Source organism: Vespa crabro, chromosome 4 (assembly GCF_910589235.1).
Source record: "Vespa crabro chromosome 4, iyVesCrab1.2, whole genome shotgun sequence".
NCBI classification, from domain to species: domain Eukaryota; kingdom Metazoa; phylum Arthropoda; class Insecta; order Hymenoptera; family Vespidae; genus Vespa; species Vespa crabro.
Window position 1 is genome coordinate 11,758,514 of NC_060958.1, and position 15,938 is coordinate 11,774,451.

Below are 15,938 nucleotides of genomic sequence, written 5' to 3' on the forward strand. Positions count from 1 at the left end.
ATGCTACGTAAATATGTATTTTACATACACTACATATTTGTAATGTTGATATATGGCATTTGACTGTGATCGTGAGTCCCCATCTAGCGGTAGCTCAAATGATTACAACAATTGTCAGTGATTCATGGATTCGCGGGATAGGTCGGGGTAGATTTCGATCGTATTTTAATTAATGCTTCTCTTCGCCAATTATGCTATAATTTATAAAGAATCATTGGAAATCTTTTCCATTTTGTTGAGTATTACGTGGCACTATAAATTCCGAACAAATAGATTGCAGTAAGATAAAAATCATTCAACGAACGTTCGGAAAGCGATACTGCTAAAACGGCTAAAGTGTAGTCGGTAGCAAAATGGCAGCGAGTGATTCTACTACGGACGATAGTCTGTATCCGATCGCAGTTTTAATTGATGAATTAAAGAATGAGGATGTTCAGGTAATTGCAAGGAGGTTTATTAAAATTTTCAAAATCTTCAAAATATTATAAACTTCTATATAAAAATATAAAAATATAAGGGTATATATCACAATTGAAGCATTAATCTTATTCAAACCTGGAAGTTATTAATTCTATTATACACTTCTTTTTATTTTACAGTTACGTCTAAATTCTATCAAGAAATTATCCACAATTGCTCTTGCATTAGGTATTGAAAGGACTCGTAGCGAGTTAATACCTTTTTTAACAGAAACTATTTACGATGAAGACGAAGTTCTTCTTGCATTGGCAGAACAGCTTGGTACATTTACACCTCTTGTTGGAGGACCAGAATATGTCTATTGTTTATTGGTAAATAACACTGTTTTTATTAATATAAATAAAGTTAATAACAAGATCTTTTTACAAACTGAAATACTCAATTTGTTGTCGTACATGGAATTATGTATTATTTTAATGTTATTGATAAAGTACGAATAATGAAATTAAATTTTTTATCTAGCCACCTTTAGAATCACTAGCAACAGTTGAAGAAACTGTGGTTCGTGATAAAGCAGTTGAATCTTTGAGAAATATTGCAAGCCAACATAGTCCAGCAGATCTAGAAGAACATTTTGTCCCTTTGGTACAACGCTTGGCATCTGGAGATTGGTTTACGTCAAGAACATCTGCTTGTGGACTTTTTAGTGTATGTTATCCACGTGTTAGCCCAGCCATCAAAGGTAATAAGTGTTTTTTATGAAATTATTTTTATTTTAATCCATTTCTCTTCTGTATAATAATTTTCTATGGTATGTATATTGTTCAATATATACTTTCAAAAATTACAGCAAGTTTACGAAACCATTTTCGTAATTTATGTCAAGATGATACACCTATGGCACGACGATCTGCTGCCTCTAAATTAGGAGAGTTTGCTAAAGTTGTAGAAATTGAATACTTAAAATCAGATTTAATTCCTATGTTTGTTATACTTGCCCAAGATGAACAGGTAAATATTATATTCATGAAAGACTAATATAATAAAGAACATTTATACGCAAGTAATAATACCATAAGTATTTTCAATGTATGGATATTTATATTATATAAGTAGTAGGATATTTTGGATTACTTGTGGGGGAAAAACAAAAAAAAAAAAAAAGTGAAAAAAAATTATACATTTTATGTTTAGGATTCAGTACGACTTTTGGCAGTTGAAGCGTGTGTCAGTATTGCAGCTTTATTACAGCCAGAAGATGTTGAACAATTAGTTATGTCAACGCTTCGACAGTGTGCCAGTGATCAGTCTTGGCGTGTACGATATATGGTAGCGGATAAATTTACTGATGTATGTTTTTAACATTTCTTTATCATATTTCATTATATATGATGAAAGACTAAACATATTATATAATAATTGATAGCTCCAGAAAGCAGTTGGACCAGAAATTACAAAAACTGATCTTGTACCTGCATTTCAAGTATTATTAAAAGATATAGAAGCGGAAGTACGAGCAGCAGCCGCTGATAAAGTTCGCGATTTTTGTCAAAATCTTGATCAGTTTAATCAAGAATCCATTATTATGAATAATATTTTACCTATAGTCAAAGAACTTGTAGCAGATCCTAATCAGCATGTTAAATCAGCTTTAGCAAGTGTCATAATGGGACTTAGTCCAATACTTGGTAAACATAAGTAAGTGTAAACATAATTAAATAGCCAGATTACGTGCCACTAATCTTAAATATTTATAACGTACAATTTATATTCGTAGCACGATCGAACATTTGTTACCTCTGTTTTTATCTCAACTAAGAGATGAATGTCCTGAAGTCCGTCTAAACATTATTAGCAATTTAGAATGTGTTAATGAGGTTATAGGCATACAACAGCTTTCATTGTCACTTTTACCAGCCATTGTAGAGTTAGCAGAAGATTCTAAATGGCGAGTTAGATTAGCTATTATTGAGTAAGTATTCAATTAATGAATAAATTTTTAAGTAATTGAAAAATCATTTAATTTCTTATTTTCAAAAATTTCTTTTTCAGGTATATGCCTCTCTTAGCTGGTCAATTGGGAGTGGAATTCTTCGATGAGAAATTAAATTCTTTATGTATGACTTGGCTCGTAGACCATGTTTATGCTATTAGGGAAGCAGCGACATTGAACTTGAAAAAATTAGTGGAAAAATTTGGACCAGAATGGGCACAAAATACTGTAATACCTAAAGTATTGGCAATGTCCAGGGATCAGAATTATCTTCATAGGATGACATGTTTATTTTGTATTAATGTAAATTGGATTTATGAATTCTCATTAAGTTATATTTATAACTGGGTAGTCAAATGCTCCACATTGATCTTTATTGTTAAATTAATTTTTTTTCTTTTTTCTTTTTCCTTTTTTTTTTTTTTTTTTTTTCTTTTTTTTTTAGGTATTGGCTGAAGTATGCGGTCCAGAAATAACGACAAAAGTAATGCTTCCGACGGTCTTAGGAATGGCAACAGATAATGTTGCAAATGTAAGATTTAACGTTGCTAAAACATTACAACGGATTGGACCCTACCTGGAGCCTTCTGCAGTTCAAACACAAGTGAAACCTGTTCTTGACAAACTTAATACTGACAGTGATGTAGACGTGAAATATTTTGCTTCAGAAGCAATTGCTGGAATTGCAGGTATATAATTCAGCGATATTTATTTTATTTACAGAATAGAATATTTATATCTATTGTATTGTAACGTGGCAAGGGTTTCCAATAAAACGACCATTTATATGATTAAATTGTTTTTTAACGCATGACGTGTTTTTATATATAAATGTAATGTCATGAATAATCGAACGTTGGAAAAAAACGTTTTCTTTTTTTTTCTCAAAACAGTTTAGATATCAATAAAATATTATAATTACATAATATCTGATTTCCTTTCCTTTTATTTAAATATATTGAATATTTAAGGAGAAATAATCTTTTAATAATAAGAGAGAGATTACGTACTTGTCTACGATAATATATCCCATTTTATATTTTCAATTAAAATGAAAATGTTAAACATTAAAAAATTATAATTCGTTTATATAACTTATGGATATGGTTTTTTCTGTTTTATATTTCTTGTTAGTTTATATTTGTTGTGATAATTAAAACTTTCAATAAATTGAACTCTGTTAAGTTCAGTGATAAGAAATGTTGCAATATACCGTTTGTTATATAATTTTACAAATATATGGTAATATGCATATATGATAATGCAAGAATTATATTAATGATATACTGATATGTGCTCTATGGTATATTGTTTTATTATATTCTTTATTGCTATCGTATGAATTATAATAAGAAAGATAATCTATTTTGTTTCAGCATAAGTTGAGCAGGATGCCAGGTGCATTTATCATTTATCCAACAATATTAAAGAAATTACAAATGTCATGTCACAATGTTTCCACTTACACTTGACAAGAGGTAATATTAATGCACAGTTGGAGCAAAATTTTGAAGAACTACAAAATTTAAATTAGCGATAAATGTAAACAGTATGTTAAGTTCTGTTTGATTTGTATATCTATAATTACGCTACTTATTAAATATTCAATTTAATTTGTAACATGTATTTCATATACATACATATAAGTAGTTGTCTTAAAGGATAATATAATAATAATAAAAATACCTAATTATCATTCCTAAAATTCAACACCTAGAATAATCTGTTTTTTCACTGTTCATTTACATTTTTATTTTACTTTATTGACCTTATTGTGTTAAAGTTACTAAGTAAAAATAACTGGGAAATACAAGATAACAGAATACTGCTAATACTTTTATTTCTCTAATTTTTTTCTATAATTATTGTTTTTCCAATTGATGTATATTACGTACATACATAGTAACTATTTTACTTCATCTTTCTTTCAAACAATCCTATTCAAAGTCATATACAATCATTCTCCATATATTTACATTTTACTAAGTAATAATATTCTACAATATAATATAATTGAAATTCATAATTTAAAATATATCTTATAAATGTTTTTATTTATGAAATACTAAATACATCGATTATCTTTTTTATTTTCGTACAAATAATATAGAAATATCAAGACATTAAGTAAATTACTTCAGCAACATATTAAACTATATTTTGAATTATGCAATATATTATTAATAAATAAGAAATACTTGCATGGCAATCTTTTTTTTTTTATTGATTCTTATAAATTTTACTTGACTCAGTTTTGTAACTACTAGTAAAATATTAACTAAAATTTCCTTTGTTTAATAACAATCCCAGAAAAGTATATTTTGCCATATCAGTCGTACTATAACACATATTAATGATATCATTTTAATAGATTCTTTCCAATAAACTATGTAGGTATTTATTATGTAACTGCCATATCAAGATTAAACCAACAATAATACATACTAAATAGTACATCCTACTTACTAATACTATTATTATTGACGATCTACTTACCAACATTAGTTATTATATTTACATATCACTCACTAAAATTTAATTGTGAATAGAAATATCATATATTTTATGAAAAATGTTCAAATGACATTTTGAATGCCTAATTTTTTATATTACGCACTTAAATCTAAACCAAATATGCATTATCATATAAAAAGTATACGTTCTCATAAATGAATAATGATAAATGTCTTTGGCAAAAATTTAACTGAAAATATAACTATTTTCAATATGTATAATTAACAATCTACTACGTGGATTAAAAAAAAAAAAAAAAAAAAAAAAATGCAAAATAATGAATTTATTTTTATTGATGTCAAATATGGTAGTTTAAAGAGCAATTTATGAAAATTATTCACTAAATTCTTATGCTGATAATCTCAATCATATGAGAATCTATTAGTTTTCCCATTATGAACTATATAAAACTAAAATCTATGATTTTATTATTGTTCATTAAACATGATTTTTTGATAATCTTTTATCATTAATACAGCAACTGCTTTTTACTTTAATAATTTTAATGATATACATTATAACAATGTTAGTGTATATTTTTAATATTGTGAAAGATTTTTTTTTCTTTTTTTCTCTTTTTCTTTTTTTTCTTTTTATTTATTTATTTTTTCTTTTTTTTTTTTTTTTTGAAAAATGTTGTACTCATAATCTTGAAAGATATATATTAGAACAAATTAAAATTAAAAGTTATTATAATTTCATATTTGTCTGGTTTATTAAATATAACTACAACATTTTTCACAGTATACAAATAGAATTAAACAATTAAATAAAGTATAATGTCAAACTATAAGTATTCTATTTTATTTTCATTAATTAGTAATTTTCAGATTTATACACATATATATATATATATGTGTATAATACTGATATAATATATATATATATATATCAAATTCAACAAAAAAGTATTAAGTTTTCAAAAGTTTCCTGATGATTATCATAGAAAAATTATTTGGAAAGTTTTATTACAAGTATACCACATTTGACTATCATTTTACTTATTATTTACATGTATCTGATAGCTCTACTACTATTACCTTAGAATTTCTATACTGCCTTTGCAATCATTAATTTTTTATTTATTCCAGATCCTATGTTCCTATTGCTTGATATGCCATGCTACCTATATCATAGCAGGTTCTGCTTTTGTTAAATCTACAGAAACAGTATGACTGATTGTGGCAACATGTGTTGCTGTTCCACTATTATCAGAATTTACAATGTTTAATGATAAAATTTTGGCACGTTGATAAGCCACCACTGTGTTCAAACTCAAAAATCTAAAAAGAATGATATTAATGGTAGTAATAAAATAATTATAATAATTTTCAAAAAGTAGAATATATGTCTATAAAGAAAATATATAATGTTTTCACATAAACTTACCTTATACAAACATACATTATCAACAGAGCAGCACCAGCTGCAAGCATCCTAATAATGGGACCTTCTACAAGTTGTATAACTGTCCATGCAGCTGCAGAAGATGCACACATTGTAGTAACAATTGCAATAGTTTGAAGGCAATGTTTCGTTGTTAAACTATTTTGCCAATCCAAACGGGTAGCATGTTCCACATTATAATTGGTACCACATATCTTGCAAGTAAGACTATCTGCATTAACTGAACTCTAATAAAGTAAATATTAAAAAGAATTTATTAGTCATAGTCAAAAAGAATTGATTAAAAGATTTAATTGTATATTATGTGTGTGTGCGCGCGCGCGCGCGTGTATATATATATATATATATACACACATATATTAACATACCTCAACAAGCCATCTACGCAAGCAATCATGATGGACTGCACTTACATCGCCTCTACATTGACACGGCTGTATCAATGGACCAACATCGTGTCTGTCATTGTCATAACATATCCAACAATCTTTACTATTGATTGATGTTCCATCAGTAAGTATAGCAGATTCTTGTGCTGAACACTTATCTTGCAATTCAATTTCTTTCATATGTTTTGTTTGATCAAGATCTAGCCTTTTCAAAATTCGTTTTGGATTTAAAATCCATAATTGTTCAGGACTATAAGAAAAACACAAAAGTGAAATAATAATTACACTAAAGAACATAAAATACTGGCAGCATAAATTTTCTAAATAGAACTCACCTCATACAATTCCATAAAACACAAGGAAACCATAATGCTACACCAACTTCTATTACACGAAACACAACATCATGCCAATTTCTGCTATATAAGGGAACTCTAAAATATTGAATATTCAATATATCAATTAGGTATATCGGTTTACATTTTATTGTTTTTATATTTTTCATTTTTCTCACTTTGTTTTCCAAAATTCGCTGAGTGTTTCACTAAATAAAAATCCAACCACGATAAACAACATGAATGCTTGAGATAATAAACCAAATCTAGATTGATGTAATTGAGAAGTATTCACTTGTTGTTGCATGTGTAAAATATCAGATGTAGATGGTTGAGAATCGAATAATTTAGCTGTAACTTGATCTTCATTTAATAACTTTGATTCATCTGGAGTACGTATATTTGTTGCAATAGAAGCAACCTGGTACTCATTTAAAAATCCACCTCGAACCTGGTAGAAAACAATTGCATCGATTAATTTAACGAAGTCTTCAAAATGATATGACATATCTTAATCGTGCTAAAAGATAATAACATGATAGAAAGATAAATACAATTACAATTATTTATCTCAAATATACTGATAGTATCAACATACCTTAAAGTATACTTCCACTCCATATATCAAAAAAAATATGACAACAATGAATAAAAGTACTGCATAGCATCCATTAAAAATGTGTGTATAATAGCTCTGGAAAATGTTCTAATATAAATGTAATATCCTATGTACTATAATCTCTACTGCATATAAATATAAAAGATCATGTTTAATAGAATATTTATATATGTGAAAAATTTGACAAGAGGCGGCTTACTTGATCTTCTTGAGAATTTATTTGTGCAATGACAAATTCGGCTAATAATAATGAATATGTTATTATATTAAATACAACAAATGCTAAAAAAGATTTTGATAAAAATTGCGGTTTATCCCATTGAACATCTCTCAGGTGGAAAACTTCAGCCCAAAAACATACAATTAAGGATGAACCACTTAATAAAAGTGGATAATATGCTGATAACAAACTTCTTGACCAACCTTCTTTGAATGCAGTCTAAAGAATGAAAATAATATTAAATTAATTGTAATATCAAAGATATAAACTCATAAAACAAATAAATGTACTGACCGGAGAAGTAAAGTATGCTCCACGTATTACTGATGCAAGAAAAACTACAAAATATAATACTTTTTGAGTAGTAACTCGGCAAGCTCTCAGAAATGAAGGTGCCTTCATCTTTTTCCATTCAGCAATAATACACATCACAAGTTGAATAAGACATACGAATGCCAATATAAAGAAAATAGATGCAAATGCTATATAATAACTTAGGTTTGGTACATGGCATTCAGGTCCATCGAATTGGATCTGAACAAAAAAATATATACATATATCAATATAAGTGAATATATATATATATATATATATATATATATATATATATATACATGTATATATTAACAATTATATCTATAATAAAGAGATATTACTTCACATAAGCAAGTGCCATTATGGCATTCACCATGTCCCGAACAATTTTCAATTCCGCAACTGTTGTTCCAAGCCATCATTCCAAATTTAACCAATAATGATAATGGATTTTGTGTACTCAATGCGATCATTTGTTCCATGATCAATTTTTATAGAGCAAAATTGCTCTAATATAATTTTCTATAAATATATATATATACATATATCTTTTTATAGATGAAAATAATATTGTTTGTGAGGAATTAAATTCAGAATTAAATTATAATTATTAATTAACAAAATTAATAAAGAACAAATGTTAATTTAATAAAAAATCTAATTAAGAAATTAAGGCAGATCTGATGGTTCTTTTAGACACTTGTATACAACCATTATAGTATCACATAGTATATATTCTATTTTGAATAATATCGAAAGATAAAGTTGTCTTGGATAAATTATTCTTTGAAAATGCATTATATATTGAAGAAATTAGATAAACAACATTATAGAGTAATAATTCTGATATCTACTAATATATTATACATACTGTATTAACAGAATATATGCGATTCTCCGTTGCTATTACTTTTGTATACGAAAACGTAAATCGTAAAGTACAAATATGTAGACAATCGAGGATGCGAAAATTTATTACATTCGTCAGCTGTCACTTTCAATACGTTCTTATGAGGTGTTGACATTAAATAAAACGCGTATGAAACATTTCACTTGATTAATTGGAAATGTGGAAAATGAATGACGCAGTTGGATGCGCAGTAAATACAATGGGGAATATCAAGTTACTTATTCTGGCACATTCCCTACATATAGAATTTAATTTTTCTTTTCCTGATTAATGATGAAATATATATAATCCAAACGCAAATAAGAAATATAGATTGAAAATTTATTGATTAAGATGCCATTTTTAAATAATTTGGTATTACGAGATGCATTTTATGAAAATTTTTACTATGCAATATTGTCATTGGTTATATATAATATATAGTATCAGTTGAAAGCAACGCGTTCATTGGCTATCATATACATCCAATAGCGTGCGCAATCGCATGAAATTGCGTGTTCCTTCGTTTTCGCGCTGTTCGTTTTGACTAATTTTAATCGTATTACATAGTTCGTGTTGATTCGTGTTCAATGTCCATAAAGTGCACGTGAGAGGTTCACTTTATCGAGCTACTGAAAGATAATAATTTAAACTTTGAAAAGAGAGAACAAACGTGTACTTTAAAGAATTTTCATACTCGTCGGGCTTATTTAAAAATGGCGTGGGTTTTTGGTTATCGTGACACGAAAAAGCCACAGGATTTTTCTCAATTTATTGAACCACCGGCATCGGGCAAAGACGGTGGTGGAGATGGTTCTTCTTCAAAAAATTTTATGAAATCTCAAATGGAAGCTTATAGATTTGATTCGAGCGCATTAGAAAGGGCGGCTGCAGCTGCCAAAGAACTTGAAAAATCTTGTATGTTTATTTTTTTCTAAGTAACTTCGACATCGATCTAACATTACATATAGGTTACGTAAGCGAGAATTGATTATGTTTTTTGGTTATAGAAACATATTACTATTCATAAAATTCATATGAATGACTTTATGACGATGAAATTTTTCTTCATTATATAATTTAAACTATTACATATTTGTTAAAAATAACATTCAACGTGTAAAATCATGTACACGTTAAATGTAAGGCAAATATATTTGCTAATTTAATTGAGTTAAAATAAAAAATTTAAATTAATTTAAATTAGAAATGTATCAATAACTATGAACAATGCAAAAATTTGTTATAAACAAAAGATAAATTAATAAATGCATATATAATATTAACTAATACGAATAACTAATACGTTATGATTGTTCTAGCTCATGCTGTACAAGCTTTGGAACTTTCCAAAATGCAAGAGGTGACTAAACAAGCAGAAATGCAAACAGAACTAAAAAAGTATGAAGCTAGTATTGAGCAAATGAAAGCTGACCAAAAACGTGTAGAAGGAGAAGAGAAACGTAAAACGTTGCAAGAAGAAACAAAACAGCACCAGGCAAGGGCTCAGTATCAAGATCAGTTGGCTAGAAAACGTTACGACGATCAATTGGCACAGCAACAAAGGATGAATGATGAAAACTTAAGAAGGCAAGAAGAATCGGTAGCCAAGCAAGAAGCTATGAGAAAGGCCACTATTGAGCATGAAATGGAATTGAGACATAAAAATGAAATGAGAAAATTAGAAGCGGAACTTAAAGCTAAAGCAAAGATCGATAGGGAAAACCAAGATCTTAACTTAGAACAAATTAGACTGAAGGCATCTGAAAATAGAATTACTGTTTTAGAATCTATAAGGTAATTAGTTTAATAAAGTTAAAGTGTTTATATCTTCTTTCTAATTTGAATCTGAAAATTGTTTTATCGCTAAATATTTGTATATTTAACGATACTTTTTAGAACTGCAGGTTCGGTACTTGGTACTGGAGTCACTGCTCTTTTACAAGATTGGGACAAAATTCTTGCTGCTGCAGGGGGTTTATCACTTTTAGCCTTTGGCGTATATTCTGCTAAGGGGTCAACCAGTATAGCTGCACGCTATATTGAATCTCGTTTAGGAAAACCATCTTTAGTTCGAGAAACTTCTAGATTTACAGTATTGGATACTGTAAGACATCCTATACAAGCCATTAAAAAGCTCAAAGATAAGCAGACTGATGCATTATCAGGTGTAGTTTTAGCACCGAAACTTGAAGAAAGATTACGTGATGTTGCAATAGCTACCAAAAATACAAAACAAAATCGTGGAATGTATAGAAATATATTAATGCATGGTCCACCTGGTACTGGTAAGACTATGTTTGCTAAAAAATTAGCAGTACATTCTGGCATGGATTATGCAATTGTGACAGGCGGTGATCTGGCACCTTTGGGTAGAGACGGCGTTACTGCAATACATAAAGTTTTCGATTGGGCAACAACATCTAGAAAAGGTCTTTTATTATTTATCGACGAAGCAGATGCTTTTTTAAGGAAAAGATCGAGCGAACATATATCAGAAGATTTAAGAGCAATGTTAAATGCATTTTTATATAGAACGGGCGAGCAAAGTAATAAATTTATGTTAGTTTTGGCATCAAATACTCCAGAACAATTTGATTGGGCAGTGAATGATAGATTGGATGAAATGGTGGAGTTCCATCTTCCGGGTATCGAAGAACGGGAGCGCTTAGTTCGTCTTTATTTTGATAAGTTTGTTCTTCAACCAGCCATTGAAGGCAATAAAAGATTAAAAGTAGCACAATTTGATTATGGTGCTCTGTGTAGTAAAATGGCTAAAATGACAGAAGGAATGTCTGGGAGAGAATTAGCAAAACTTGGTGTTGCATGGCAAGCAGTAGCATATGCGTCTGGAGATGGTGTTTTAACAGAGCAAATGGTGGTAGATAGGTGTATGGAAGCTATTAAACAACACAAACAAAAGGTATTTTATTCGTTTATGAAATAGCAAAAGAAACATTAAGTTTTATGATACAGTTCAACATAAATTTGTTTGTGTTTTATTTTAAAGGTGCAATGGCAGAGTGAGCAAGAAAAACAAGAATCCAAATCTATTTATGCGACTGAAGAGAGCAGTGCAAAGTTAATGGAATCTAAAGCTCCAGCAATGGAAGTTCATACAGAAAGAAAAGAGGAAGAAAGGACAATTGCTACAGCTTGATTAAGAAGAACATGTATAAAGTGAAGAACATTAAAGGATTGGTGTATAAATATTAGTTCCAATTGTTGCAGTGATAAGTACAAACATTATTAATGCAGATAATATTCATTTCAGTTGTATATTTTCCATTTTTTAAACAAGTTACAAGTATGATAAAGTTGTAATATCATATAATTATTTCAACTGATAAACGTCATTTTAAAAATATTAATTGTATTATCTTATGCATTATTCCAGTGATATAATATATATAGAAAAAGAGTATTTATAATACATTGAAAAATATTCTTGGATAATTCATAACGATTGTTAACTAATTCGTGCTAATTCTGACAAGTCGATCTTTTACTTATTTACAAATGTATCAATTTTCAAATTATGCGCGTTATGAAATCTTAAAATTCCGAATGAGGAGACGAATCATAGATTCAAATTTGGAAAAATATAAAATATTTAGTAAATAAAAGTATGCCTACATCACTAATGTATTTGGTAATATTCAAATTGTTTGTCCCATCCAATAACATGATTTTTTACGAACGTTTATTTATATTTCATAATTTGAAAACTATAAAATATTGTTCATTAACGATACTATTTACTTGTATAGTAACTTGTATATATGTAAAACAACATATAATCGTAAATAATTTTACGAAGTATATGGGTTATTTGTTGTTATTCATTACATAAAACATTCAATAAATAATGATCATTCGGTTTTTAAAATAATTTCATCCTATTCCTAGATTCATTAAAAAAATATTAGAATTATGTGCTAAAATTAATAATTTACCTTAACTTGATAATATTTAAATAAATGCGGTATTGTTTAAATAATAGTTAATTATGATAAAATAATAAATATAATAAGACGGAGAGATATGTTTACTCGTTGAAATAGAAAAGAAGTGTGGTGTACGATTAAATTTCGCTAGTACTACCGACTTAAATCTCACTACGTAGAAGTTACTGCATGTGGAGATCTACGAGCTAACGATCCATTCTCTATTTTAAAATCCGCGTTCGCGAGGTAATCTAATCGAATTTTCATGGAAATAAAACAAAGTTCCCGATAGAAATTTTAAATGCGTCCGCGAACACCCAATCGGCCTGTGCTCGCCAACATGCGCGCGAGTGTTCTTTTTATCTTTCCTGTATTCTCACGTAAAAATCGATGATGGATCTATCCCTCGATGATCCCTTTTATGACCCTTGATGATTCCTGGAAAAGAAGAAGAGATAGAGAAGAAATATGAGATAGAGGGATAAACCGTAGAAATAGTAGAAAAGAAAACCGCAAAATAATATGCGCGTGAGAATGACGGGGAACTCAGAACGAGAGATGAAGCCCAATTATTCTCTACTAAAAAAAGGAAACTCCGTCCGAGGGTCCACATCAAAGTGTCCTTCCTTGATGGGGTTTACACGATGCTGAGACAGCAGCCCGCACAAAGGCCCACATTCATGGGCCCAACCTCATTGGGCATTTAATTTTAAATCGATAATATATCTATTAATCGATAGTATAAGATAGTACATGATCTTTATAACGTTGTTAAAAATGTCCTATTGTTTAAATATTAATTTATTATACTCCGCGCACATATTTAATATTAAAGATACAATTATTTTTGATATCTAAATGTATATAACTTATGCTATGAGTACTATTCTCTTGGAGAATCTTTCACTGTTATTAATTAGAACATTATTGGATTCTTATCTAAACTTATTTTGTTTTCTATTCATTAATTACAATTATTTCATCTACGAGATAGAATATTTGATAAAATATTTGAAAAGTATAGTAGAGATACATCGTCTGTACCTGAATATAAAATATTATTTTATCAAATGTGACCCAAGATGCACGACCGACAATGGTAGAGTAGTTACTGAGAAAAGATATAAGGAAGCGAGATAAATAATATATGTATGTGGGGGAACAAAAGGTGTGAAAGAAAGTATAGAGTTCTTGTTCCGTCATGCTTGATTTCTTTCGCTTCGCTTGGTTTGTTAATTTCGCGCTTTCATCTTCTTTCTTCTCGCGAAGCAGCGAAATATACTCTCGTATAAACGAGAAAAGAAGAAACTCAGCGCGTCGGTGGATGCGCTTTCAATTATCCACAGTGGCCAACAAGAGGGTAGGATGGATATGCTTGACGTTTTCTTTATCACCTTTTTTTTTCTCTCGATTCGAATCGAGTTTTACTATTGAAAAAAATGAGCTGCTCGTCACCTAATTTTTGACGAGTTTCCTCTCTCTCTCTCTCTCTATTCACGGATACGCGTCGCTTGTATTTATTCTTGTCTCTGGGTTAGGAAAACATTTCTCTATTTCCGCCGTCTTTTTTCGGTTCGGGCTTTACTATTTGCGGATCGTATCTTCTTGGCTTCCGCAGTCGCGCGCTTACACGCGCAGTCATTCAGAAAATCAAGCCATATTTCTTCTCGCACGGACTCACACGGGGACAGATGCAACCCGTTGATGCGAGAGAAGCCTGCTTTCTCAATACCATTGAATTACGGCTTTTCTCTAGGATCTCTAGGAAAAGAGTAGAAGGGATATCGAAAATAGGTATCGGTGGAAAAAAAGAGAAAGGAGAAGTCGCATCTATATTTGCGTCGCGTGGCAGGTCCCTGCACCGAGTCTACGACACGCGTCCCGACACGCGCCATAATGGGTCACAAAGCGTACTCTTGAAAACGCTTACTGGAGCGTGACTAAATAACCGACCAAGCGCTTGTAGCTGTAAACACTGTGCCTATGCACGTAAAACGCGCGCGTCAACCAAACTGGCTTCTCTATTTCTCTCCTTTTCTCTCAAATGTTCCTCCGTGTCCTTTCATTCGTTCGTTCTTTTGCGAGGTGCGGCTTATCTCACGTGGGTGAACTACAATTTTCACGGTATATACTACGAATGAACGTGCTGACGCGTTGGGATGGATTAGCTTTTCAATATGCAAGGCTATGCACGTTCCATTTTCTTTTCGTTTTCTCTATCTTCTCGAACTTTTTCAAGATCACTGGCAAGCTCTTTATTCGTAATACCGACCATAAGGTTTTAGATTAGTATCGATTTATCGCAAATATTTTTCGTTCGAAGGAGAGAAGCAGAAAAGAGAAAGACTGCGTGCATATTAATCGGGCTTCCTTGGAGAAGACTTCATTTGATCCTAGAACGTGGGATAACGAGGAGGTAAATTGCGTGGAGGAGCATTTTACGCTCTCGATTTGCATAAATATTCTAGGGTGCACGTAGAATCTCGCGATTCTCTGTGAATCGTTAAGCGAGTGAGAGCGTGCGCGCGCGTGCCTCTGAGTTTCGCCACAATTTATCTCTTTACATATAGTTGTACTTTTTTCTTCCGTGAAACGAAACTTACGTCATCGCGCGTGTCCGACACTTTGTGTGTAGGACTTTACGAGGAAAAAAAGAGAGAGAGAAAAATATTTCGCACTAGTTCGACTTGCTTAGCTTTCTCGATAAAAGATATTAACGAACCTATTTTATTTAGCTACACCAGAAAATAATTTGCCTGCGATATCGCTCGACACAGCCTACGAGGGGAAGTTATTAAGTACGTTCAATTAGTTTTATTCGAATGAAAACATTGGTTAACCAACTTCCCTCGCGATCGTAGAAAGTCGAAAGTTTTGTCTTTCAACGATG

General features: G+C 30.2%; 3 protein-coding genes and 1 long non-coding RNA gene across 5 annotated transcripts; 2 read left to right on the plus strand and 2 right to left on the minus strand.

The window, feature by feature from the left end:
* The first annotated feature begins 107 nt into the window (after positions 1-107).
* On the plus strand, positions 108-5,195 carry LOC124423265 (serine/threonine-protein phosphatase 2A 65 kDa regulatory subunit A alpha isoform). Its single transcript, XM_046960806.1, has 10 exons — positions 108-437; positions 600-791; positions 943-1,162; positions 1,271-1,431; positions 1,615-1,770; positions 1,847-2,118; positions 2,198-2,392; positions 2,473-2,716; positions 2,859-3,102; positions 3,790-5,195. Exons 1-10 carry the CDS (start codon positions 354-356, stop codon positions 3,792-3,794), a joined length of 1,773 nt encoding a protein of 590 aa, XP_046816762.1. The 5' UTR covers positions 108-353; the 3' UTR covers positions 3,795-5,195.
* A 712-nt stretch (positions 5,196-5,907) lies between these two features.
* LOC124423567 lies at positions 5,908-9,474 on the minus strand. Of its 2 annotated transcripts, none has more exons than XM_046961429.1 (10): positions 9,084-9,474; positions 8,554-8,734; positions 8,192-8,431; positions 7,877-8,116; positions 7,657-7,764; positions 7,238-7,509; positions 7,059-7,157; positions 6,703-6,973; positions 6,317-6,561; positions 5,908-6,210 (listed from the first exon to the last, which is right to left on the minus strand). In XM_046961429.1, exons 2-10 carry the CDS (start codon positions 8,692-8,694, stop codon positions 6,054-6,056), a joined length of 1,773 nt encoding a protein of 590 aa, XP_046817385.1. In that variant the 5' UTR covers positions 8,695-8,734; positions 9,084-9,474; the 3' UTR covers positions 5,908-6,053. The 2 variants fall into 2 exon arrangements, with proteins under 2 accessions (XP_046817385.1, XP_046817386.1); XM_046961430.1 differs by having other exon boundaries at positions 7,657-7,752; positions 9,084-9,473.
* Positions 9,475-9,624: 150 nt separating this feature from the next.
* LOC124423566 (ATPase family AAA domain-containing protein 3A homolog) lies at positions 9,625-12,745 on the plus strand. The gene is made up of 4 exons (XM_046961427.1): positions 9,625-10,019; positions 10,424-10,898; positions 11,001-12,024; positions 12,112-12,745. The coding sequence occupies exons 1-4, from the start codon at positions 9,818-9,820 to the stop codon at positions 12,259-12,261; spliced, it is 1,851 nt and encodes a 616-aa protein (XP_046817383.1). The 5' UTR covers positions 9,625-9,817; the 3' UTR covers positions 12,262-12,745.
* Positions 12,366-15,355, minus strand: LOC124423571. The gene is made up of 2 exons (XR_006942116.1): positions 14,093-15,355; positions 12,366-13,486 (listed from the first exon to the last, which is right to left on the minus strand). It is a non-coding gene; the product is annotated as an uncharacterized LOC124423571 (long non-coding RNA).
* Between the last annotated feature and the right edge of the window lie 583 nt (positions 15,356-15,938).